At 28.5% G+C, this 25,914-nt stretch overlaps 3 protein-coding genes across 3 annotated transcripts in view; 2 read left to right on the top strand and 1 right to left on the bottom strand.

Annotated features, from left to right (window-relative positions):
- The first annotated feature begins 6,160 nt into the window (after positions 1-6,160).
- On the top strand, positions 6,161-11,173 carry LOC112596935 (histone-lysine N-methyltransferase SUV39H2). The gene is made up of 3 exons (XM_025342814.1): positions 6,161-6,535; positions 9,840-10,434; positions 10,502-11,173. Exons 1-3 carry the CDS (start codon positions 6,526-6,528, stop codon positions 11,151-11,153), a joined length of 1,257 nt encoding a protein of 418 aa, XP_025198599.1. The 5' UTR covers positions 6,161-6,525; the 3' UTR covers positions 11,154-11,173.
- An 8,826-nt stretch (positions 11,174-19,999) lies between these two features.
- Positions 20,000-22,399, top strand: LOC112596936 (uncharacterized protein C6orf136 homolog). The gene is made up of 6 exons (XM_025342815.1): positions 20,000-20,428; positions 20,519-20,809; positions 20,912-21,000; positions 21,066-21,290; positions 21,820-21,889; positions 21,956-22,399. The coding sequence occupies exons 1-6, from the start codon at positions 20,294-20,296 to the stop codon at positions 22,130-22,132; spliced, it is 987 nt and encodes a 328-aa protein (XP_025198600.1). The 5' UTR covers positions 20,000-20,293; the 3' UTR covers positions 22,133-22,399.
- Positions 22,400-24,106: 1,707 nt separating this feature from the next.
- Positions 24,107-25,914, bottom strand: part of LOC112597032 (putative uncharacterized protein DDB_G0271606) — a 4,995-nt gene continuing 3,187 nt past the window's right edge. Inside the window, exons 5-7 of the mRNA XM_025342941.1 lie at positions 25,564-25,911; positions 24,465-24,657; positions 24,107-24,381 (exon numbers count right to left, since the gene is read on the bottom strand). Coding sequence (XP_025198726.1) covers positions 24,251-24,381; positions 24,465-24,657; positions 25,564-25,911 — 672 coding nt within the window. The 3' untranslated portion in view covers positions 24,107-24,250. The remainder of the gene's footprint in view (positions 24,382-24,464; positions 24,658-25,563; positions 25,912-25,914) is intronic.

Below are 25,914 nucleotides of genomic sequence, written 5' to 3'. Positions count from 1 at the left end.
AAAAAAAAACACTTAAAATGAAATAAGTAATCAATTATCAAGTTCCTACTATATTTATGTAATATATAATTTATTATAATTATTAATTATGTGTTTAATAAATAATAAATTTTCATAAATTTTCAAAAAACGCAGCGGCCAAAACGCATAGTGTGGCATACACGATATAAAATTATGTGTTTTGATGACACGTCCTGCCAACTTGTTTCCCGCCCGACCGCAACATGTTGCGGTCATCGAGCGGCAGGAATCGTCAGGTCCCGACAAAACGCACTAGTGTGACATCTAGAATAAGAACTCTTGTGAGTCGTTAATCCGGTCGACCGGATGCGTTTTGACCGGACCCGCCAAAACGCATGGTGTGGCAGAAGCCTTACTCGTTGGTAATATAATAATTGAAAAACAAAAATAACCGATAACCGTCGGCGGGTCGTTCTGTATACTGTATACAACAACCGAACAATTATAAAAATAAAAATAGTTTATTATGAAAAATTATTTTTTTTTTTATTTTACATAATATTATATAAAATATATACAATGATGCACAATGAGCATATTTGATAAGAGGTATAATAACAATTATGAAAAATAAAAATATAATATAAAATCCTACACAGTTATTATTGTAATACTATTATTATTATAAATTATTATCGTCATTCGTCGTAATATTACTATTGATGTTATTGTCTTGGGTTGTTGCGTGGTGCATCTCAGACTGAGTTTCGTGATATACGCCAGTAGTATTTAGTGTATATTTTTGTCATTTGTTTAATATTCTTAATAATTTAAAATGTCAAAAAAATATAAGAATGGTTCAATGAAGAGAAAATTAAAGGATAAACAAGATGAAGAAACAAAAAAAACTACGGGGTAGTTTAGATAAATTTACATTTAGAACAAATTCATCTACTAACGCACAATCGCTAGGTAATAAACTTTTAATAATAATGTTAAGTCATACTCTTATATTATGTACTATTACTTTTATAAATTAACACGAATTATTATATTTAACAACAGAGATGGACAATTCTGGGGCTCAAAAAAATAAATTGTACTGGGCCCGTGAATTGGTAAATCAGGCCCTGCTTAGATATGACTTAGTGGTTCGTGGTTGATCCATGAAACTGTATAAAACCATTAATCAATTTTCATACAACCCCGCTTGGCGGCATAATATGAATAGTTAAATTCGAATTTAAGTATAATTTGTGTTTCCGAATAACTAATAACTGTATTAATAATTACATCAACAGTTTTTAGGATATTAAAAATAATTTAGGTCAGAAAACATTTTAATAAATCAAAATCGTATAAGGTCTTAGATCACTCTGCCATCCCATGATATAACTTAATAGTTAATTACACCTCGTTTCATTCTATTATTTATATTAACAAAAAAATAATCTAAGCAGCTTTTTTGAAACCAGAAAAATAAATACAAAGCAAAAAAATATATTGCACCGTATTTGTCTAGTGATGAAACCAAGCATTCTTCTTGTAATCTTGTGCAAAAATAAAGACTCAAAATAACGCCGGTAGATAGCAGTGTCGTTATCGTTCGATGAGTGGTCTGAATTAGTCGTATATTATATTATAAAAATAACTAAAATTATTTATTATTATATAATTTATATTTCATATTTTCATAATAATAACAATATTAGAAACTTCCAAATGGATTACCTACCATTATACCACGCACAATAAATATTATACATACATACAACCATTATGTCATATACTCAAATACCTAGGTAAGTAAATCACATTACAAATTTTGAAATATCGGATCCATTATTATTGAAATTTGAAAAAAAACACGAAAATTTCATGTTTCAACAATATATCCTATGATGCGTATCCGCAAGCCCGGATTATATGTAGATCTATCTGACCTAGGTCGATGTTATGTTTTAAAATTACGCCTTTAAAGGATTGTACGCAAAATTATCGCTGTTGAGTGTATCGATTAAGTTAATTTATCTAGCTATTATCAAAGTACCTACGCTACGTAATAACTAATACCTATAGATTAAAATGTGTTCTTGGTGGGTAAATTTGAGTTTGTTTATCAACAAATAATTATTTTTGCCTTTTTTTTTACGCTTTAAGTGTTTTTTAATTAGGTATTTACACTGCATTCAAATATGAAATAGTTCAGATCCGAACACTACCGATAACAGAAAAGTTTCTACCAGCTGACGACTCATGTTTATCATAATATTATTATTTATCTCTATCGTGCAACGTTTATGTGAATTCTGATTGTAGTTGTAGTAAACTTTTAATACAGACTGCAGCATACCGCATAAGTCGGCATAACACCACTACAGGAGACGTATATTACAGTGCCTACTGTCTACTGCCTATATAATAATGCATTCAATATTTTTACTTTACATCATTTTACATATCTAAAATTTTGAAGCCATTACAGGCTGACAGGCAGTACATAATATTTAATAATAGATATTTACTTTAGTTTTAAATTATTTCTGTGAAACACGATTCAGATATTTTTTAATATTATAATATTAACTGGTAAAAGGCAAAAAGGCCTAAATGACAGTTCTATTACTTTTCAAGAGTGTAAAATTAAAGTTGACGGTATTTTTTTTTTTTTGGTATTTCTATTAATAAAGGAGGCTTGTTCAAAATAATAAAAATAAAATAATCAGAAGAACTCTGGTGTTTGTGTGTTCAAAACCTTAAATTGTGTTTTATCCCTTACTCCTATTAGTCTTCACTATATACGCCGTGTAGCTTAACCTCTTATATTTCACTAGTAGATATTATATAGCAATAATAAACTAATAAAGTATAACATGTATAAACTCTGTTTTTAGAAAACAAAAGTGCTGTAAATTATACTTCAGAAATTATTTTCCTGGAGTTAAAAAAGACATTAAACACAAATTTAAAAATATGGGTATTATTGAAACCCAAATGATAAATGCATACGAAATTACGAAAACTACTTCATATGAACATGTGAAAAATAACTGCGATTTGTTTGGTGAATTACCAATTATAAAGTTAAGTGAGTTTGAAAAACATACATGTGTAAACATAATGAAAGAAATTAATTGTTTTATTTTTCTCGCTAAATCAAATTTACTTGTTTTTATTTATAATTATTTAGATTTAATGTGTCAGCATATCTCATCCTATTAAAATTCTTAAAATCTGGTTACAAGTATAATGATATTTAAATGTTACATCATGTTAAGTTATTTGTATTATTATTGTCTATTAGTGATGAATTTGTTTTAAATTAGATCTTTATCCTCGTTGACATCTGATAAGAGTAGCCAATAGGTCTTGAGGCAGTTGTGGTTTTAACCGTCGGTTTTGTTTAGGTTCCCAAGTTTTAAAATTGTGCTCCTTCAGAGACTTAGAGATTGGTGTGGAAATGTTTGAATTGGATTTTAATCCAGTCTTGGAGGATAGGTATTCCAGTGTTATTTTGAATTTGCCTATTATTTATGATCCCTGGGGTTTTTGGGGTATATTCTAATTAATTTGTTCTGGAAAAATTCGATTTTATTTATTTTTGTTGGAGATGCTGCTGCTCATATTGGGTAGGCGTATGTGATTAGTGGTCAGCATATTGAGGTGTACAGTAAGGTAGATGATTTTATTATTTGGAGAATTGATTTAAAATTAACTAAAGGTTATAGGTTAAATTTGTTCATTTTTGTATATCCTTTGGAAAGTTTTTTATTTAGATGAATTTAGTCAGATTTTCGTCTAAGAACACGCAAAGATACTTGACGGAATCGTCTTCTTTATTCCATTCTATTGCTTGGTTATCATTGAGAATGAATTGGGAAGATTTTTGCTTCACTTTTAAATAGGTAATTAGGTTCAGTTTCCATTTTTTATAACCAATTGGTTACTGTATATAAAAATGTTTGGAGATTTTGAATTAAAAATTCCAGGGAGTTACTTCGAGTTATTATTGTTGTGTTTCATCCGCAAACATCTCTAGATGACAGTTTGGGGGGGATTTGTTATGCCATGGCTCATGACAGTAAATATTGAAGAGAGTAAATTTACTTTCATTCAATAACTGTCATTATCAGCTTTTTGAATTAAATACTTCAAAAATTTAAGACTCTGGTATTAACTTCACAATCCTTGATTTATTTTGAATTAAACCGAGTATATTTGTTATAAAATATACTAATTAATAATTAATAATTTTATAATAAATAAATATATATTAATATATATTTTATTAATAATATTATTTTTATAATATTCACCACGAGGCATGAACAATTTCCCTGCAAACCATCTGTCATTAGCTATGTATATATCAGCCCGCTTCAAAATATTTTCTACCCATCACAATATTTATACTTCTTCTTCATCACCTGTATGTTGTACGTAACACCACGAATACCATAAACTACTTCACCATCGAAAATTTATTTTATTTTCTTAAAGAATGACTATTAATATTATTTATAACGATAAATTATATTATAAAGGATAATATATCAAAGACTTATTGGTTATAAATAATATAACTTTATAAGTAATCATGTTTAATTTTATTTACAAAAGTAATTTTTATTTTTACTACTTTATCATTTATTCTTACTAATTTATTTATTGCTTTTAAAATAATATGCACAATTGTTGAAATAAGCACTTATTTTATTAATTAAATTTTTTTTTTGAAACATTTAGTTTGTAGTATGATGTTCTTGTTCTGTTTGCTGATATTTGGTAAACATTAAAAGAATGAAATATTTATATTTAAGTTTCTCAAAATATTTGAAACACTCTATCTGAAATGTAGAATATTTTATAAATTTTTTTTAATATTCAATGTGAATATAAATGTTAAGGTAATAAACTTTTGAATTGAATTTTTATTTATAAAACAGTTATTTTTTCATATTTTAATTATGCTTTACAAATAATCACATATGCTGCATTAAAAATCTGCTTTTATTTTGAAAATGTACAATTGATAATTCCCATATAGATATAATTGTAACATTTATTTTAGGTTTCTATGCGAATTTTTATCAGTATGACAGTATTAATTATTGTTTATAAAGTGTAAGGAGTTACTAGACACAGATATAGGACATTTGAATCTCATGATTTTTAAGTATAAGACAATTTACGTAATTTTTTATTTATGAAACACGTTGAATATTAATATTATATAAAATATAATAGCAATAAACCTAATGATGAATATGCTACAACATTAAAATTTCATTGTAGGTATGTTAGATCACAAAGGATACTGTTCTTAAGAATCAATTATTTTAGATTTTGTATTGAACGGTATAATTAGATTTTAATTTAAAAATTCATTGGAAATTGGAATACCTATTAATACTTATCATGATGATTTTATTAATAATAAAATTGTCACTAGTGACGTTCGATGACAATAATGTGTTCTAAAATTATTGATCGTGGACATGGAATATCCGATATTGTTACATCAATATGATCGTTTGGTCGGTATTTAAGTCAGTAATGTACTGACGTGAAGTATAATATTATGCTAAATCGGGCTTCATATTTTTATCAAATGTTAGGTTTTAATCTCAGGCTAAGTACTTGAAACAAAATTTTAACTCGATCTTCATTGTTTGACGGACGGCTTTGGCTTTAGAGTTTATAGTAGAAGCAAATTACGTGCGATACAAAACCATAAACATTACAAGACATTCAACAATCTCCGTCATACATAATACATTCTAATTCTATGCGTGTTTAGTCAGTACAACATCGTACACAAAGGTCACAAAGGTAACGTCTCGCGCCTTGTAGTGTACGAGAAAATTGCAAACAATGAAACAAACAACAATGTTAACGACAACGTCGCCAACTACAATGGTCTGCCAGTTTCCCGCCAACGTGTGGCAATTGTTTATCGGTGTTCGTGTTTTAGTAGACATAGACGCATAGTTTTGCGTTTTATCCCGCCATATTGGCGACACTGTGGCACACCGTCCGCCATGTCTTGTGGTGCCGGCACAGCGTTGGCGCGTTCGAAAACCGACCGTTGGACTGAACGTCCTGGAGTACCACCACCACCACCACCACCACCACCACTGCCACCGCATTCCCATCATCGATGCGTACGCCGTATATAGTGTGTACATTGTACAGCGAAAATTCATTTTCGTCGTTATCGCTGTGGCGTCGGTGCGTGATCGTGGTCGACAGTCGTTCAGTCGTGGTCGTCGTCGAGTGAGTTGTTAGGCCTGTCGTCTCACCCCTACCCCGCCACCGTTGCGTCGTGGCTGTCCGCCAGTCTATCGACGTTCCCGTTCCCGCTCATTCGTCCAACGGTTCCCGCGCTATCCGATTAACAAATAACAACCGATACTGTACTGTGCGCTGTATCCCGGTATCGACGTAACGATAGAGTGCTAGTCCGTCTGCCGCTGCCGAATATTTTCGTTGCGACCCGTTTCCGGTACGCCGCCACGAACGTTCTTCAGTTTGCTTTGATATTTCATACTCACGGTCGCTACAATGCATAAAGGTACGTCATGTCGTTCAAAATCGGTTTCGCGTGGTGTGTGGCGTCGTCGACTGACGCTCCGCTGCGATGACGGTGTACTGTTATCACGGGTCCTAGAGTTTACATGCCGGACGTGCACGGGCTTTTCCGTTCCGTGTTACATCGGCTGTGTCTCCCTTTCCTTCCGTCCCTTCCCCGTTAACTGTTGCGTCAGCGTTGGTAGACTTAAGAAACCGTTCCAATTGCTAAACATACCCTAGGGAACCAGAATCGGACGCGATTCAAACTGAACTCGACGATGGTTACTGGCGTTATATTGCTCAAAAAACACACTTTTCAAATAGTTTTTTGTCATATTTACAGTGTTACTTGATGATATTAACAAAGAATCAGACCCCAAATTCCTCCAACATGATAATAATTTTGTGTTGCCAATGACAGGGTATAAATTATGTATGTATTCATTACACGCTATGTACCTACATTTTAAAAACACAGTTTATACTAATTTTAAATAACTTAAACAAAAAATTCTTTGTCCTTAATTTATTTGGCTATTAACTGAAATAACTATGTATTCTTAAGTTTCCGTTGTACATGGTTATTAATTCTATCTTAATTTGATATAACTGTCTGCTTTGAGTTATATCGTTTATGTACAAAAAAAATGTAGAGAGTATTCAAGTATATTTGTTTCTGATTTGACGATACCTCGTACCTAACATTACAGTATTCAAGAACCACTTAATTATGTTTTTAAAGTATGAAAAACTAATTGCTTAAAATTTACTATAAAAATATAGATTAATCAATTTCTAAGTATTTCAATTAATTTCATTAATTTAAATTTTTTCCAACAAAAAAGGTGGTACGTGATATTGCATCATGAAGATAAAAGTTATTTCATCCAAAATGATTTATTTTTTTTATTTTACAATAAATTCATATTATTTCTAGATTTTTTTATTAATATAAACTATGACATTAAAAGAAATATTAAAAAAAAAGTAACAATATCTGTTGATTCTAATATTAATTTTCAAGAGCTGTACAATTTACTTTAACAATTTAAACTCTTTAATAAAACAACCAAATTGCCATTCTCTCTGTGCGTTTCTTAAACATTTCAACTCAAGTACTGTTGTACAAGTTTTGTTTCTATAAATTTTACATAAGATAATTGTACTAATGTATGATATTAAGTATAATAATTATAGATATTTATTTAATATGTCTTATTTAATGATAAAAAAAATCAATCAACAAACAATATTTTAACTAATATTAAAATTAATTGGTTTTGTAGTTACTATCAAGTGCTGAGTATAGCATACATTATAATATATGTTGTGCCTTATATCATTACTTTAATGCAGTGTTTCCCAAACTTTCTTTGTCGGACTCCATAAAGATAATAAAAATAACTGTGGGGCCTCCTTAATAAAAATATAAAATAATAATAAATAATGTAATTTAGTATTTTCATTTTACGTTTGTGGACTCCCTCCAATACACATGCAGACCACAGTTTGGAAAACTCTGTTCTAATGTGTTATACTAGAACAGGGGTCGGCAACCCGCGGCCCGCAGAGCAATTTTTGATGGCCCGCACAAAGGTGGTTAATTTTTGTGTTTTACTTTTGTTCAATAACATTTTTCATATAATTTTCAATATTATATAATTCTTTTTCCTTAATAAATAAAATCTAATTTAACTGTTTCATAATAGCAATACAATTATAAGTATTATATCATAATATGTAATTTTTTTTTTTAATGTAGCCCTTGATGAACAATTGAAAAAAAAATGGCCCGTGTGGTTAAAAAGGTTGCCGACCCCTGTACTAGAAGATTAGTAATCAAGGGCAGACATAATTGGCCCTGGGGAAACAGAAAATTCAGCCTAAATTTCACAGATCTAGGCATAGATTATCCATCTGCCATCCTAGCTAGTCCTCCCCTAGTTCTATATACAGATAAAAATGTAAGAACCTAGTAAAAATATTGATTTAAATGATGGATAACATAAAATACTGTAAAATAATTCACAAGTAAATTATTTTTTAAGTCTGTATTTTAATAAGAAATAATTAAGTATCGTCATATAAATTTTAATTTTGTTTAAACTATTAACTAATTAAATAATTACCTACTATGATTTGATTTTTAAAAATAGCAATGTTATTGAACAATTTTAAATTTTACAATGTCCTGTTATTTTCAAATTAATTAATGAATAAAAGTGAAAGATCTATATGTACACACTTTTTGAAGTAAAAGATAAGCCCAAATAAGTTTTAAAATTTTTTAGTCTACCTTTTTTATATTTATTTAGTTCAAGATTATGAAATGTATTTTGTAGAATTAAATCACAAAAAAATTAAGTTATAAAAGTACCTACCTACTTGTTATTTACTAAAACTAGTTCTGTATCTGTGTATTAATGAGTTATTAGGTACTTATTAGTTATTAGGTATTTAATTGATATAAGGTATAATTTTATTATTATTTATAAGTAATATAAATATTTTAAAAATAATAATGTTAGAGGTAATAGTTTTTTACCCAATAATCCAAACAACAAAATACAAAACCAAAATTATTTTTAATTTTTTAAAATATTATTTACTATTTAATATTTATAATATCCATAATATTTAAGTAATAATTTATCAATATTGTAAGGCTGTAGTAATGAATACAAAACAATATTATAATGTAAAATCTTTTTATTATCTAATGATTAATAGTGTTTCGTTAAGAAAAATAAAACAGGTTAGGCTAAATAAAAACTACACAATCACTGTGATTGTTGTTATTGGCAATTTTCTAAAAAAAAAAAAAATAGCCATTGCTTTGGTAAAATAAATAAAAACTATATCTAATAAACTGAATAATCATGAATGAAAATAGAAACATAACTGATAACCAAATAAGTTTTAAAGATTCCTGCACTAGCTATTAGTATTAATTGTCGACTACATGACAATAATACGTGTAAGTTTATTCATAAAGTATTATTATTAAACTTTTATATTTTATAAGTTATCGGCCTAAATTTATTCAAGCAGCCCAAACTTTCACAGGCCCAGGCGAGGATCACCCACTCGCCACCCTAGCCAGTCTGCCCCTGTTGGTAACTACATCATATTTTAATCTCGTATAGTTTTTATTTACATTGAAATTTTGAATTTGAATGATATACCAATATGTCAATTATTAAAAAAATTGTTTTAGTAATGAATATTCTATTCTAATTTGACTTAAATATCTATTTAGAGCAAATAAAAATTATTTTAATTAAATGTTGTCTCATTTTTTTCAGGAGTGGCTGATAACGAGTATGAAATTGAATCCATTTTATTCGATGATACATATGGGAGTAAAACAATGTATCTTGTTAAATGGAAAAATTATCCTATGGACCAATGCACTTGGGAACCATATCGAAATTTAACAAATTGTGCAAATGCATTAAATGACTACAGATCAAATAAGGTAGTTGCTGCTGACATCTATAAAACTGCACGTTTTAAAGAGCTATATGATTCACTTAATATGTTTGGTGATCAAGAATTGATTGAATTGTTGCACCGCGTCATCGAGGAAGGCATGCCATCTGTAGATGATAAGTTTGTTAGGGGTACTATTGCTTATTTATCAACAGTATCCCCAAGTAGTAGGAGTACATCATTAACTAAATTGATTAGACATAATTTGATGATAATTGAAGTTAACAGAAAAAGGCAAAAACAACTTGATAAATTGTGTAAATGGCAAAATGATATGGCTGCAGTCTGTGGATTTAACATAACTGTTGTAAACAATGTAGACTTTGAAGGCCCACCCAAACGGTTTTATTATGTGGATGAATGTGTGGCTGGGAAAGGAGTTGAAATTCCAAATGACCCTCCAGTTTGGTATGTTAAATGATTGAATGTATTTTATTTTAACTTATATGAGTAATATATTTAATTTTTGATTTAGGTGTCACTGTGATGTTACTTGTGGAGGAAAAAAACGTAAAAAGACTGAATGTCATTTTGGCGATTTTCAACTTGCATATAATAAATTTAAGCGTGTTATAGTTCCTCAAGGCACACCAATTTACGAGTGTAATAAAAAATGTTCTTGTGATAGCACATGTATAAATCGAGTAGTTCAACATGGTCCTAATAAAAATTTTAAACTTCAAATATTTCGTACAGATAACAATCGCGGTTGGGGAGTCAAAACTTTAATAAATATAAAGCAGGGTACCTATATTACTAAATATACTGGTGAAGTGATTACCAGATCAGAATCTGATCAACGGGCTATCACTCATGGTTCAAAGTCAACATACTTGTTTGATCTTGACTACAATACTGATAAAAATGATAGCGTTTATTCTATTGATGCAACTACATTTGGTAATATATCACATTTTATAAATCATTCATGTGATTCCAATCTGGCCATATTTGCTGTGTGGATTGATTGTTTGGATACTAATCTTCCAACTCTGGCATTATTCGCATCTAGAGATATTAGTGCAGGTGAAGAGATAACATTCAATTATATGACTTCTGTTAATAATGAAAATCGGAGAATTAAATGTAAATGTCAATCTAAAAACTGCCGTGGTTACCTGTGTTAGTATAAATAATTTTATTTTCATACTGACACAAAATTTTTATTGACTATTTAATATATTTTTCATCATTATTTATTCTCCAGTAGTATTACATAATATGAAAAAGTAAGATTTTGAATCAATTTTGTTCATTGTTTAGATTAACTAAAAGGGGTAATTTATATGTATATAGTGTAAATTTATAACTGATTAAAGGTAAAGACAAAATATGATGTCTTAATAGTACATCATAAATATTTTTTCAGTCATATCAGAAATTAGTTTATTTTATTTGCATTTTTGAAATTATTTAATAATTATTTTGTAGTTATTTTTTCCCCTAATATGTATTTATTTTTAATAAATACAGTTGAAAACATTTTCTTTAGAAGTACCTAGTAAATGTGACTAAATATCCTACAAAATGTACTATTTATAATCAAATAATTATAATTGTAAAGATACATTCAACTAATCATACAATTATAAATTATTCAAAAGTATTAAATGTATTGCTTTTATATACTATAATATTTTGTTGTTTTTTTTATTATTATTATTATTATTTAATTTCTTCAAAATTAGTTAATGTAAACTGTTTAATTATATTAATGCCAATGTATATTTGATATTGTATTATAATAATAAAAAAATATTTTGTTAAAAATGTAATAATTACTCAATTAGTATTGATCTTTAAAATTCTTAATTACCATTTTTTCATTCTATAATAATTTTTAATGTCAATTTTTTTCCACGTTTTAACAGTTAATTTGTTTTGAATTATTCATTCCATTAAAAATATTGATAATTTTCCATAAGTATATTTAAATGAAAAATGTACTTTCAGAATGTTAATTCAATTAAAATATATTTATTTTTTCTATAGTTAACACAAGTATGTTTTTTTAAATATTCATAAAAACCTTGGTGATATTTAAATTATTTAATACATTAACAAATATGGTAAATATATTTATTTGTGTATTTGTGTATTTTTTATTGTGTTTTAAGACTTAAATAATCATTGTTAGATAAAATTGGACTGCAAAAATTGTTATTCTAAGTTTGTTTATTAAAATTATGTAGTAAGTTTCAATGTTTCTTTTGACAAATAAGTTTGATGATTCATATTGTATAATAATTCATTTGTTTATGATTAAAAGTCATGTTAAATGTAATATATTAAAAGACTGAGTGTAATTTATATTTATTCAGTTGTTTTTAATAATTAAATATTTTTTTTTTAATTCTTTGTTATATATTAAATAACAAAAAATTTTACTTGATATGTAAACTACAATATGATTATAACTTTATCACATTTTAATGTATCTGATGAGTTTAATGTTATAAATAGTATACGATGTAATACATACTATTGGAATACACTGTATATGGATTTAACAGGTACTAAATATTTGATCATAGTTAACTGCTGTAATATTAAATAAAACATGAAAGTTATTTTAAAGCCAATTTTAATTTTGAAAGTGATTGATTAGAAATATTTTTAAATAACTGAATTTTATATTAATTTATTAATTTTGTATTTTTTTTTCAAAGACTACGTTTAAATTTTTTTTTGAATAAAATATACCTTTTACTTGTATATTGTAAAGTTATTTTATTTTTGTTTATTTCTTTATTTTTCTATGCATTTAAAGAGTGTTTAGTTTAGGCCAGAGGTATTCAAACTTTTTCATCCACCAGTTCCTTTTTTTCTTCACAATATTTTGATGACTATCATATAAGTAATGGCAAAAAAGCAATGGTTATATTATGTATGTAAATAATTATATTATTATTATATTTATTTATCAAACGACTGTATAAAATCAATTTAGAATTAGATAGGTAATATTAATAAAATGAGTAATTGTTTTATGCTTAATAAAAAACAAATCAATATTTTGTCAGATGTATGAGCTTATTTCCATGACCATAATATATTCAAATCTTGGTTAATTTTAGAAATAGCTATTCTCATCTCCTTGACGTTCACTTTTAAAAACGTTATTAGTCTCGTGTGTTCGTCATCGTTAACTTCGTGTAGTCAAAACAAATTGATACAAACAATGTTTTCGTACTTTTTCTTAAAAAAATATAAAATTGATAATTAAATTTTTCAATAAGTATTTCATTATACAGTTGACTCTCGATAATTCAATCATTTAATAATTCGAAGTAAATACTCGGCCCCTTGAAAATCACGCGGTAATTCGAACAAAAACAATGCATTTAACTATACTCGGTAATTCAAAATTAAATTTTAAGAAAATTAGCCACCAACATTTGATAATTCGAAAAATCATTCGTTCAACGTTCGGAAATTCGAAGTATATTCACCAAATGTATTTTATCTGTATTCTTATCATCTTTTTGTTAATAATTTACTATACAATCGTGTAGAGATTTAGCTTATTATTTTCTACAACTATAGATTATTATCGTAATAACCTTATCGTATTATCTTAATTGTTTCTAATCGTAATTTAACTCGTCGAGTCGTGGATAACCGTCAGCCGAATATAGTTTTATTTTAGTTTCGTTTGGTCGGTTATAATAATAATTTAATTTACATAGTTTAATTACATATTATATAGTTTCATTTAAAATTTAAAAACAATAAATAATTCTAATATGTACCGCCTAATTTACTGAAATAATTAATATGTACAATAATAAAAAACTAAATGTTTTTCTTAACTCTTGGTAATTCGAAGTTTTCCAACAGTCCTGTCAACTTCGAATTATCGAGAGTTAACTGTATCTGTATGTTCCATCCATTCATTATGTCTTTTTAAATATATGAGACATATTGATTTTTATAAAATCTTTAACTGCTCTAAGCCGTAGGAGTTAGACAATCATATTTTATTCGTTTCAAATTATACGAAGAAATCGAAAATGAATATTAAAAATTTAGTTGAACTATAACAATATAATATTTGTTATATCAAAACAAGCCTAAGGTGGGAATTAGAAAATTAAAATCATATTAAAAATATTATTTTCAAAATATTTGATTTAATGATTTTTAGGAAATTCTTACCCGTATCAAACATCGGTCGTTATATTGGTCAATGCATAGACAAAAGTCAAGAATACTGGGTAAATGGTCAGTTAAGGTTGTACATAACATCGCGATCACATTTATTTCCACTATTTCCAGTATACTGTTAGTATGGAGTATATACTCCATTGAGAGGAGTCGAGGTCTATTCAGTCTATGTTTCCTGTGATGTATGGTACAATATTAGGTACATCAATAATTATTAAGTTTTAATTTTACAACTATTTTAGCTCAACAAATTATTATAGTACAATAATATTATTACTTATTATAATATAAACATGAAATAAAAAATGTTTCTACCTAATTATTATTAGGCAGATACAAAGACACATTATCCGGTATTTTTGAAACATTAGTGAGGTACAATGTATAACCTAGGATAAGACCATTATGTTACAATGAGGATAATTTGACGAAAATAGCTATGGAGATAAGAAAGCTTTGGGGATTAGTGTTTTAAGAACTGAGGAGTGAAGAGTAATTAGTAGACTATTTAGAGAGTTGAAGTTAGTGATAAAAAATTAGATAATATGACGGAAAAGTGTTCTGTGGAAAAATCTCGAGTCCGGGTGGCTTCAGCGTAAAGTTTCGGTCTGGAATGATGGTTTGACTCCGGAAATTTGGCTGGAGGTGCTTTTGAGGGTCTTATTTTTTTCGAGCTCTTTTGAAAACTGGGCATCCCCTTAAATAGGTAATGTGTCTCCGGAGCAAAGTGCACACTTGGCTGGACTTTTCCGGTTCTTGGCGGCTTGGCGCACTCGCTAATATGATGTTCCGCTTGTTCCGCACCATGTTTAACCCAGTGAAAGATGTTATTGCAATAGTTTTGCGTATGGCCTAAAAGATTGGCAATCATGACATTGTCAAACGCTATGGCTCTTTTTGTAGGGTTTTTCGATAACCACTTTGGTATTAAGCAACGACTTAATATTGTGAATGTCCTCATTTTTTTTATTCGGGTAGATCTCCACAAATAATATAGTGAAGGAGAAGTTTATTTTTGTCTTTGGCGTTGTGAATGTGTTTTACTTGATGTCCTAGTTCATCCAGAGTGAAAGATGTCGGTATAGATATTTAAGGTCGAAAGGTGTAAATTTCTGATGACAACCCTGTAAAGACGTTGGACGCGAGGTAAAAATGAATGAAAACTGGTGTCAGTTTCATTTAAGTGAGAGATAATTTTGTTAAAGATAATATGAGTAATATGACCTAAAGGTTGGACGATGAGATGAGAAGTCGAAGACTTGTAAATAAAAGCGTTTGGGCCTGTAATACTTGTCAGAATGAAGTTGAAGGCGGAGTAATTTGCTGTGTTATTTAGGTTGATTGATGGAGCCGGAGGATCAATATCCTGGACGGTGTGAGGTGACATAGTGAAATCGTCTTTGGAGTTGTTTGAAGGCATGGAAATATTGCTATTTTTACAGGTATCATAATTGGTGAAAACGGTAAACTTGTTCGGTGAAACGAAAAATTTTGATTTTTATCATTCTAATTAGCTGACAAAGACGAAAATTTGACAGTTGACGTTTTGGGGTGCTGCGTGTACTCGCAATTCTGAACCAGTTATTTGAATATTTTTATTCGGTGACATTGTTAATTGGAAACGAAAATGACAACGTGCGTACTGCAGCTATAACGGAGCGAGATAATACGAATTACGAAGTACACGTTAAACGTTACAGCTGAACTAATAATTATTAAGCTTATTGTTCAATTATTGTAACAGGTTGCCTAATAAAAAAATTTTGCTAAAAAAAAATATTGTTCATAACTCGTTTAAAAAAAAAAAAATCATTGATTTTTAACTTTTTGTGATTTATTAAATAATATTTTCTTTTTTTAGATTTGATGATGGGTCAATTTACTGTAATTCAACACAACAGACTGGAATATTCAGACGTACAATAGGGCGTGCGCCAGCCGCTAACGCCATCAACCAGTTGCACTTAACCAATTGCATAAATTTTTCTTACATATAGATATTATATGCATAATTACAATACTAACACATAAAATAAGGTGAGTTAATATTTAAATTAGTGAAGATAAAAATAAATATGTAATATATTACGAAGAATAAATATATATACTACGTATGTTAATAGTAATAATTGGCATACAATGTAGTTTCTTAAAAATGAAATGTACCTAATAAAAAGATCACCTAGTTTAATAAAGAAGGGGGATTTTATCAGAATTGGAATTTTAGACGCATCTATAGTCTGTACACGATAAATAATAACATATAATGACTTTCAATTGCCGATGTACAACGTGTCTAGGAGGGGAATGATCGGCCGATGTTATAATATTTAATGATGATCATTGTATAATGATATTATACATCAGTATACTTAACCTAAGTTATGAATATAACCTTTTTAAGGAAGAGTGTAACTCTTAATTTATAAAAATGGTAATTAACTTTTTTTAAGTGAAACTGAATCTACCCACTTATTTATTGATGTATCTTCAAAAATTTTTTATCGCAATTTTTTTTTTTTTAATTTTAAAGCTATTTTATTGTACTTTCAACCAACATATACGATTAGATAGAAACTAAATATCATCAAAAAAATTAGCATGTTGGTAAGTAAATCACGTTTAAACTCCATAAAATATCATATTTACTAGTTTTATTTTTACTTTATTATTCTACTGTATAATACTTGGAATACTGTAAAATTTGTTTTCGTATCTTACATTATTTCCTAGTAATATGTTGTTAAGCGTGATTATCTTAGGATTCTCCGAATCGTCTATCGGCTTCATAACGGGATTTTGAAAGGGGGAAATAATGTTTCACACCATCGTTATGTTGATAGTTGTGATTGTTGTGAACTTATGATGTAAACTGTAAAACGTGATAAGTTAAATGTGCTGATGTTCGTTTAAGTTTGGTTATTACTTATTAGTTTTGGATGGTAATTTCGGTTTTGTTAAAAAAGAAAGTCAAAATACCCGTAACTAAAACGTCTAAAACAATAAAAGAGTTAGACTTTTTCATTGATTATAGAATTCTGTTATCAATGGACTCCTTTAGAGAAGTTTTTTTTCATAACCTAAAGTACCTATTAATATTAATTTTTTTTTTTTATCAAATATTGAGCCGGCCGGTCACTTCCTCTCAGGATACATTATTTAGGTAACATTGGTAATGAGTGAACGAGTGTCGAGTAATGATAATTATTACAGTTTATTGTAAAACGCGTCTTACTATATCATTTATTATATCTTTATTATTATTTTAAATGTGTTCAAAATCAAAAGCCGTTAGGCCATTAGTTATTTTAATCGTGGAATTAACAGATTTTACCTTACTCCGTCATAATGGAAAGGGGTTCTAACTATATGATAAAGACCGATTATATTATCGATTCTAATTCAGAAATAAATGACTTCACTTAATTTCCGGGCTCTCGTTACTACCCTTTAGTGAAGTAAACGATTGTATTATTGAATACTTAATACCGGCTTAGTATTTAAAAAAAAAAAAAATGGTTGAACTTTTTGATTATATTTTGGTTGATACACAATATAACATATTTCTTAGAAATAGAACTTGGGTATGGGATGTCCGAATTTTCATTTTTATAAATATTCTTAAAGAAGTTCTAACAGTAAACATATTTTATACCTACGTAGTCTATACCAGCGTTTCTCAACCTTTTCACTGTGGCGACCTCCTTTTTGAATTTCGAATTTTTAGCGACTCTTTACATATATTTTTTATATACTCGCATAGATTATTATTAATTACCATAATAGTACTATACAAAATACAGTGTTTTATATTTATTGATTTTATTTTTTTCATTATTTTATTTTATTATTTGAGCTTTTAAATTTTTGTATTTTTGTATTAGAATCATAGATTAGCGACCTTAATTAATAAATTGGCGACCCCCAGGTTGAGAAATACTGGACTGTATACCAATATCATATCTAGTTTTTTTTTTTTTTTATTATTTATTTATTTACACTTAAGCTAGGGCATTGTCCGGCTGTCATTCTCTTTGGTACTCGAATTCCGTCTATTCCAACAGTAAAATATTTTGGCTTAACCCTTGATCGCAGACACATCTGGGCCCAACATACGCATGTAAAAAGATTACAACTAAACTTCCGACTTCTTATGCTTTAAAATCTTACTAGTTAATAACAAACACACAAATCTAAAAACAAAACTACTAATGTATGAATCCCTCATCAAACCCATTTGGACTTATGGTTTCCAACTCTGGGGAAATACTAAAAAATCAAATCTAAATCGTATTCAAGCTTTTTAAAATATTGCATTAAGAGAATTAACGAACTTCCCCTCTTATGTTTCAAATCATTCCTTTTACGCAGACCTGAAAATTAAAACTGTAAGAGAAAAAGCAGTAACTCATTATAAAAGATTCCATAACCGACTTGCAACTCATTCCAATCCTCTTATTCAAGCTCTGTCATCAAATGTTATTCCGGGTAATCCTCCAAGGCGCTTAAAACGAAATTGATGTAGAGATATGTTAACATTAAAAAAAAAAATGAGATATATATATATATAATATATGTAAAAATAAAAATGAATGTACAACCTCACTTAAAAGTGCATCACTGGATGGCTGTTTTTATCAAGATTTTTATGTATTATATTTATTTTAGCCAATACTCTTATTGTACCCTTGAGGTATAGATTTTGTATATATTATAACAAAAAAAAATTATTTATTAATATTAAAACGTTTTAATACATTAGGTGCTTTTAAAAGTTCAGTAAATTACAATTTAAATTTAATTTTTACATTTATATTATTGATAAAAATGATATAATAATATTTAAAAGTTATAGATTCTATATTTTAGTGTTGTATATTTTCATTTTCCGATGAGAGCTCTTCAATATTCGTTAGGACGTTAGGAGGACGTTTTGGGACAATTGAGGTCGTAGTCGCCTATTTTGAGTTTTAAATAGATAATATAATTTAATAGGGCTGTTGAATTATACATAGGCCGTCACATAATTATTTTTATTGAAAATAAAAAAATAATGTTTCAACAATCAATTTTTATTTAAAATAATAATAAAAACTATTGGTAACATTAAAATACTTAAATACCCGTGTAAAAATTAAGAACATATAAATTTAAAATCATAAGGCAAAATCTAATTTTCTTTTGGTTTTTGAAAACCTGTTAATAACTTATTTTCATAATAAACTATTAAGTTTATTAAAACACCCATGTGGAAGCATATATACGGGTGGCGACTATGAGAAGAACGTTGATGCGCGAGTGCGCGACGTGACGTCTGACGTTGTTGGTCGGCACGATTAGAAATTGTCGACTTATAAATAGGATGATTCGTAAAACTTCTTACATAGGTATTGTATAAACTATTTTAAATGTATAATATTTAACAACAATATATAAAATTAAATTTTTTTTGAGAAATTCGGGAAGCTATCGCTTCCACGCTTGTACCTGCGCACCTCTTGATCAGCGATGATCAGTGATCACGGTCTTGCATCGTAGAAAATAAGAAAGATATCTGGTGATTAGGTAAACCTAAATAGTCATTAAATGATTAAATATATAGTGGTTTTTAAATTATAATATCAAAATGTTCACAATTCACAGATAGACAGATAATTATGCGAAATGATGAAATATAAAATATTAGCTGTAGCATATTAATAATTAATATTATAATTTAATATTTATAGGTAGTTAATAGTTATGTAACATATCGTGTTATCTTATAATCTACAGAGAGAATGAATTATTAACGGCGGAGGAAGTGTCTTGTGTGATAAACGTTATCAGTTATCACATTTTTACCATGATCAATATCAGTATCGTAATCTAAATTGTGATATCATCGTTAGCCGTTCGGCACTTTTACGTTTGACCGTGTGTCCGTGTACATCTCTTCATTTCTCTTTGCGCGCGCAGTGCCGCCGGCCCTGTGGACTTCGCCTGTACTTTTCTGATGTAAGACGATTGTACTCGAGGAGCGTCTCGCAAACGCCCTACCAACAGCTGAACACGGCAATCGCGTTCGGAGCTTGTCAACGTCGGTTTCCAGTGTGGAACCATGGCCAACTCTGTGCGCAAGATTTGCACGAAAATCGGAAACGGCCATCAGTACTTGTTGGGCACAGCCAAAACGTCAGCGTACGGTTGTCACGTCGTGTCGGACACCGTTCAACAGCACTTGGTTAGACCACAGGTAAATCGCTTGACCGCGTGCTTAATTGCTCGCCGATAAGGTCACCTGTCAAGGGTGTTTCCTACAACGGGGTGGTTTTTCCGGTTTCAGGTCGAAACAATGTGCAAGATCAATTATGCCGAAAATTTGTTCCGTCAGTCACAGCCGTTGCTCGATTACATTGTTCGACCTGTAAAAAACCAACAATCCGCAGAAGCGGCCGTTGAGTGGCTCAACTCTGGGTTTAGCAGACGTGCAAACCCCAGAAATGGCGTTTATCACAGCACCGCGTTAAAACAAGACAATTCTACCAAGTCTGACGAAAAAATCAGCACACCAGATTCTAAAGGACTTCCTAGTCAAGAACAGCTAGATCTTGTTTGTGATAGGTTGGCAGAAGATGTAAGTAATCAAATATGTTGATATAATTAGTAAATATTTTACTTGAATATAACTGCTCAGATGACTATGTGTTCTATAATGTATTATATTTTTATTTTTTAGTTACCATTAATGTTCAGACAAAATTTAGATTATGCATTATACCATCCCAAATTAGTATTTGAGAATAATATTAGAGGAACTAAGAGTGTGTAAGTAAATAAAGAAAAATAATTTTTATACAATTTATAACTTATTACATTAAACCTGTTTTTAGAGGCTTAGAATATTTTATGTCAACAATTTCTATATTACGTTTGATGGGCCATTTAAAATATGCTTTTGTAAAATTTGATATTTTAAAAATAACTAAACATCCAGAAGATGGAACGATTAAAATGCGTTGGAGAATCAAAGGTATATCAGGAATGAAAGTATTCTTGAAGTTTTGGAAATTCAGACTATGGAACTTGGAACAAGTCATAAAAGAAAATGTAGAATCGTACGTGTATTATTCTTTAACTAATTGCGTAATAATACCAACTAATAAGTTTCTAGTTCAAGTATTTATTCCAAGGTTTTTTTTTTTAACTTAAAGCTTTTAAATATTAATACCTAATAATTAGTGATTTTAATGAAACCCAATTTTTTAACTGCATATTTTAGTAATATTTCTTTCATTCAAGCTAGTCATAATTTATGTATAGTGAATCTTTCATTTAATTATAATTTAAAGAAATATTTCTGAGAACCATATTCAAAATAGTACCAAATTTATGTTATTCAATATTAAAAACTTTTCGACAACAAGAAGTTTTTTGTTATTCACTGAGACTTGGTAATATAAAATATAATTCTATTAAAGTTCAGTTTAGAATTAAATTACATATTATTTTTTTCTAGTATAATACTAATTTAAGAATATCTTTTAAATAGAATTCAATATTACTAATTACTAGCATAAATAAATATTATTACAAATGTCATCTTTATTTGTCAATTAATAAAATAATAATTTTATTGTATTTTAGATGGCATGATGGTTTTTCAATATTCTATTTAGGATCTGATGGTTTGGTTCATAAGCTTACTGCAGACAAAGTATGTTAAATTTTAAATATTTTGTGGCTAATACAAAGTGTGTCATGTTACTTTGTTTATGTTTAGATGCAACCATTTAACGACCCAGTAATAGAGGATAAAAATCCACTAGCAACGAAATTGGCTCTCTTTTTAGGACTATCACCGCAGTTGGGTAATTTGGATTGCTTAGTTTCATTTGACTCTGAACAGACAAATGAATTACTGAAGATGGTTATTATGTCTCTAGAAGATGTCGTTTAATATTAAAGACACAACATTCAAAAATACTTCGTGCCCTGTTAAAAAATATTCATTATTTTTATACCGTTAAAACCTTTGTTAAATAATATTCATGTGGCCGTTGTATATTTGTTGTTTTGTTAATTTATGAAGAAATGTTTGTTGATTATAAAATAGTTAAACAAGTAGATGTCAATTTAACCTAACATCGTTAATGTCATTATTTGTGATGAAAACACTAAATTGCTTATAGAATTACAAAATACCGTAGATAAGCATTGCAATTGACTTTTCGTGTAAATCAAATATAAATAAAACGCTTAATGGTTTTATCAAATTTCATGTCATCTTTTTTGAGTATTAATGTTACTTCATTTTTGTATTTTATTAATTTGATGTTTTTGAGTAAATATGAAACTACTGTGTAGATGCTCATTTGTTGTTAATAAACTTATGTGACCACTGATTTAATATATTTGTTATTTAAAACGACACCATCAATTATTTACTTGCCCTTTCAATGTAATATAAATAAGATTCTTGTTATTCATGTTGAAGCAATAATTATTTGTATGATTAATCAATGTTTAAATAGGTTATAAATTGGCATGTCTAGAATAGATGAATAAATAAATCCAGTGATGCAGTGTAGGTTTAGAGTGCCACAGCTGAGTAAAAACTCCCTAATGCAGGGGCGGCCAAACAGTCGATCGCAAACGATTTTAAAGTCGATCGTGCTAAAATTTATTTTTAGGCTGCGCACACGAAAATTAATTATGGTGGTATAGTAACTTAATAATAATAAAAACTTTTTTATTGAAGTCGATCCTCAAATGTGAAGTATATTTTTAGTAGATCGCGGCCGAAAAAAGTTTGACCGTCCCTGCCCTAATGTGATGTGTGTATTTACAGTTAACGCAAGTCAATCGACTTGTGTTCAGCTTGAAGTGTAATATTAAAAAAATATGTCGACAGTCAACACTTCTGTAGTCTAAGCTAATAAACCAATTGACTGCAATTAATGTACGTGGGTCTATGAGTATACTAAATGGATATTATTCTTAAAATTTCAAGTTGGTCAGAATTCAGAGGACTACAGTCTGAAAAATATGTGAATGTATCAGCAACTCAAAATGCTAATAATTGTCAACAATTTACTTCCTATATAACACCTATATCAGCTGTGCCAGCCTTGATATTGTGTGTTGTGGGATGTCGGCTGCATTTGCTATTTTAATTTTAAACAATACGTGTCAGAAAAAGTAATGCTGTTGTGATATGTCAATGCATACATTATTGCATTGAAATTTAAAACCAGAGCAATTGTTCATGTTTATTATTAAATATTTTATATTAACACTGTAATTTGAATATTTGACGTGTTAACTAATTTCAACTTTTAGTGCGCTAATCGTCATGACAACGTACTCAGGAATTTTGAAAGCTCGTGCAGTTAACCTAAGTATCCACCCCCTTTTTTTTCAAATGTAGAGAATGTCCTTGCTAATACTTTTCACATAGATGGTTCATAAAAATTAATTGATATAATTAATATTTCAAATTTCCATTTGACATTAATTGTTTACATCCCGCCCCCACACCCAAAAACCATTTTGGCTCACGGTATCATTGTATTTATCCACATGGCTCGCTAACATATATTTACATATTTATGTTGGCCGCCTTTGATCTATTAACTGAGAAAACTTTATTTGCAAAAATTACTTTATTCTTAAATTATGACAATAACAGTTTAAGAGTTTCGATTAATAATATTTTTTATATTTGTTAAATTAAATGATTAAATGATTGTATTAAAACTTTATCATATAGTCTGTCTGACTGTATGGAATAAGTACATATTAAAGTAAATTTTTAAGGTTTTTGTAATTACATTAAAATATTTGTTCTAGATTGAAAAAGACATTTTGTAAAACTATCTATAAAGAGTGAATAATCAATGAAAGTTAAAGCAAATTTTTAATAATGAAAAAATATTGTTTTATTATTAGAGTAAGTCTTACATTCATCCAATTTTATATTAAATATTCCTTAAATGGTGTTTTAAACAACCAAAAATAAATGTTGAAGAAATTCTGAACAGTAGTGCTGGTGACATGTATTAAATTAATATTTATATTAGTATTTTTTACTAGCAACTTTCTTGATAAGCGCTGTTCGTTGTTTATGGGCTTCAGTAATTGGTGCTTTCTTATACGGTTTCAATTCATCAGTGCCAAAACCAGGTATCCACATATTTAAGTACCGTTCTGTAAAACATAAACAATGGTTATATTTTAAATTCAAATTCTAATAAAATTATTTTACATTTAACAATTATTTTAATAGTAACCTAAGTAAATTTGGACGTCTTTAACTTCAACAATATTTGATTTTCTGTGTTTAGCAAATACGCACGCTGCTTTGACTAATTCATTGACAAAATCATCAGATAATTGCAACATAAGATCTTCTACGTCTTCTTCTAACTGTTCATTTGGATCAACTTCTTTGACTAGTTCACGCAAACGTGTTTTTGTTAACAACTATAAAAAAAAAAAAAATATTTTATAAGTTGTTACATATTATAATACAAAAAATAGTTAAAAATCAAAATCAGTTATGCATTATTTTGATTTTTATAAAAATTATTTTTGGTTATTTAATTATAATTTCAGAAATAGAAAATGTAAAAATTTGTCGACAACCATAACCAGAAAACTATTTATAAACAGGCACATTGCACAATAAACTGTAATAATAGAAAAAAGTGTTCATGTGAACATTATGGCATTAACCTAACATTTAAAAATAATTGAATTGGTTACTAAATGGGCTTTGTTATACTTAGATAATTTTTCATTTTATTTTACAAAAAATATAATAAATGTAATCGATTAAAATGTTCACGATTAGGGCTTATAAAATTTAATGTTTCTACAACAATTTTTTTTTAGTAATACAATCTAAACAGTTTTTATATTTGCAGTATTTACTGATATAGATGAAACATTTGTAATGAAATAATTTTAAAATTATTATCTATGTAATTATTACTAATGTATCAATATATTTTTTCATTTATTATTTGGTTACTTATTGTATTTTTTATAAGCAATGCTAAATTATATTGATGATACTATGTTTCATAATTGTACATTGGTATTTAACACGAGAGTAATGTTAGAGTGGCATACATAACTTCTTGATTGAGAAAAAAATGTCAAAAATAATTTATTTATCTTATAATCAACATATATAAATATGTGAATTTGAATTTCTTGCATAATTTTTTTATCTATTACAGTAAAAATGCATAATTAAATATTTTAATTGTTTAGAAAAAAACAAAAATCTTTATTTTCCCAAAAATTAGTTAGACATTGCTATTAATTAATTATATCTATATGCTAAGTTAATAGAATTATAGGATTATTTAGAGAAATACTTACAGCTGCACTGTCTGCATTAATCAAGCTTTTAATGGTAAGTTGTGGTGGTTGTGGCAATTCCTGTTGCTGTTGCTGTTGCTGTGATGGTAATTGTTGCTGAACCATTTGTTGTTGTTGTGGCTGCTGCACTGTCTGTTGTTGTTGCTGTGACGGTAATTGTTGTTGTTGCGTCACTAGTGGTTGTAGTTGCTGTATTGTCTGCTGTTGCTGTTGCTGCTGCTGTGACGGTAGTTGCTGTGCTGCTTGTTGTTGTTGCGGTAGTTGTTGTTGTTGCTGCTGTTGCTGAGACGTTAGTTGTTGCGGTAGTTGCTGCTGCTGAGACGTTAGTTGTTGCGGTAGTTGCTGCTGCTG

Source organism: Melanaphis sacchari, unplaced genomic scaffold (assembly GCF_002803265.2).
Source record: "Melanaphis sacchari strain LSU unplaced genomic scaffold, SCAv2.0 Contig36_pilon_pilon, whole genome shotgun sequence".
Taxonomy (NCBI): Eukaryota; Metazoa; Arthropoda; class Insecta; order Hemiptera; family Aphididae; genus Melanaphis; species Melanaphis sacchari.
The sequence above is the reverse complement of the archived record's forward strand: the minus strand, read 5'-3'. Positions and strand labels throughout refer to the sequence as shown.

Bases quoted from the DNA above. Each gene is read 5' to 3' on its own strand.
- LOC112596935 (XM_025342814.1), top strand. The intron at 10,435-10,501 runs GTATGTTAAATG...TTTTTGATTTAG, and splicing joins CCAAATGACCCTCCAGTTTG to GTGTCACTGTGATGTTACTT.
- LOC112596936 (XM_025342815.1), top strand. From the start codon at position 20,294: ATGGCCAACTCTGTGCGCAAGATTTGCACGAAAATCGGAAACGGCCAT. The intron at 21,001-21,065 runs GTAAGTAAATAA...ACCTGTTTTTAG, and splicing joins ATTAGAGGAACTAAGAGTGT to AGGCTTAGAATATTTTATGT. The intron at 21,291-21,819 runs GTACGTGTATTA...ATTGTATTTTAG, and splicing joins ATAAAAGAAAATGTAGAATC to ATGGCATGATGGTTTTTCAA.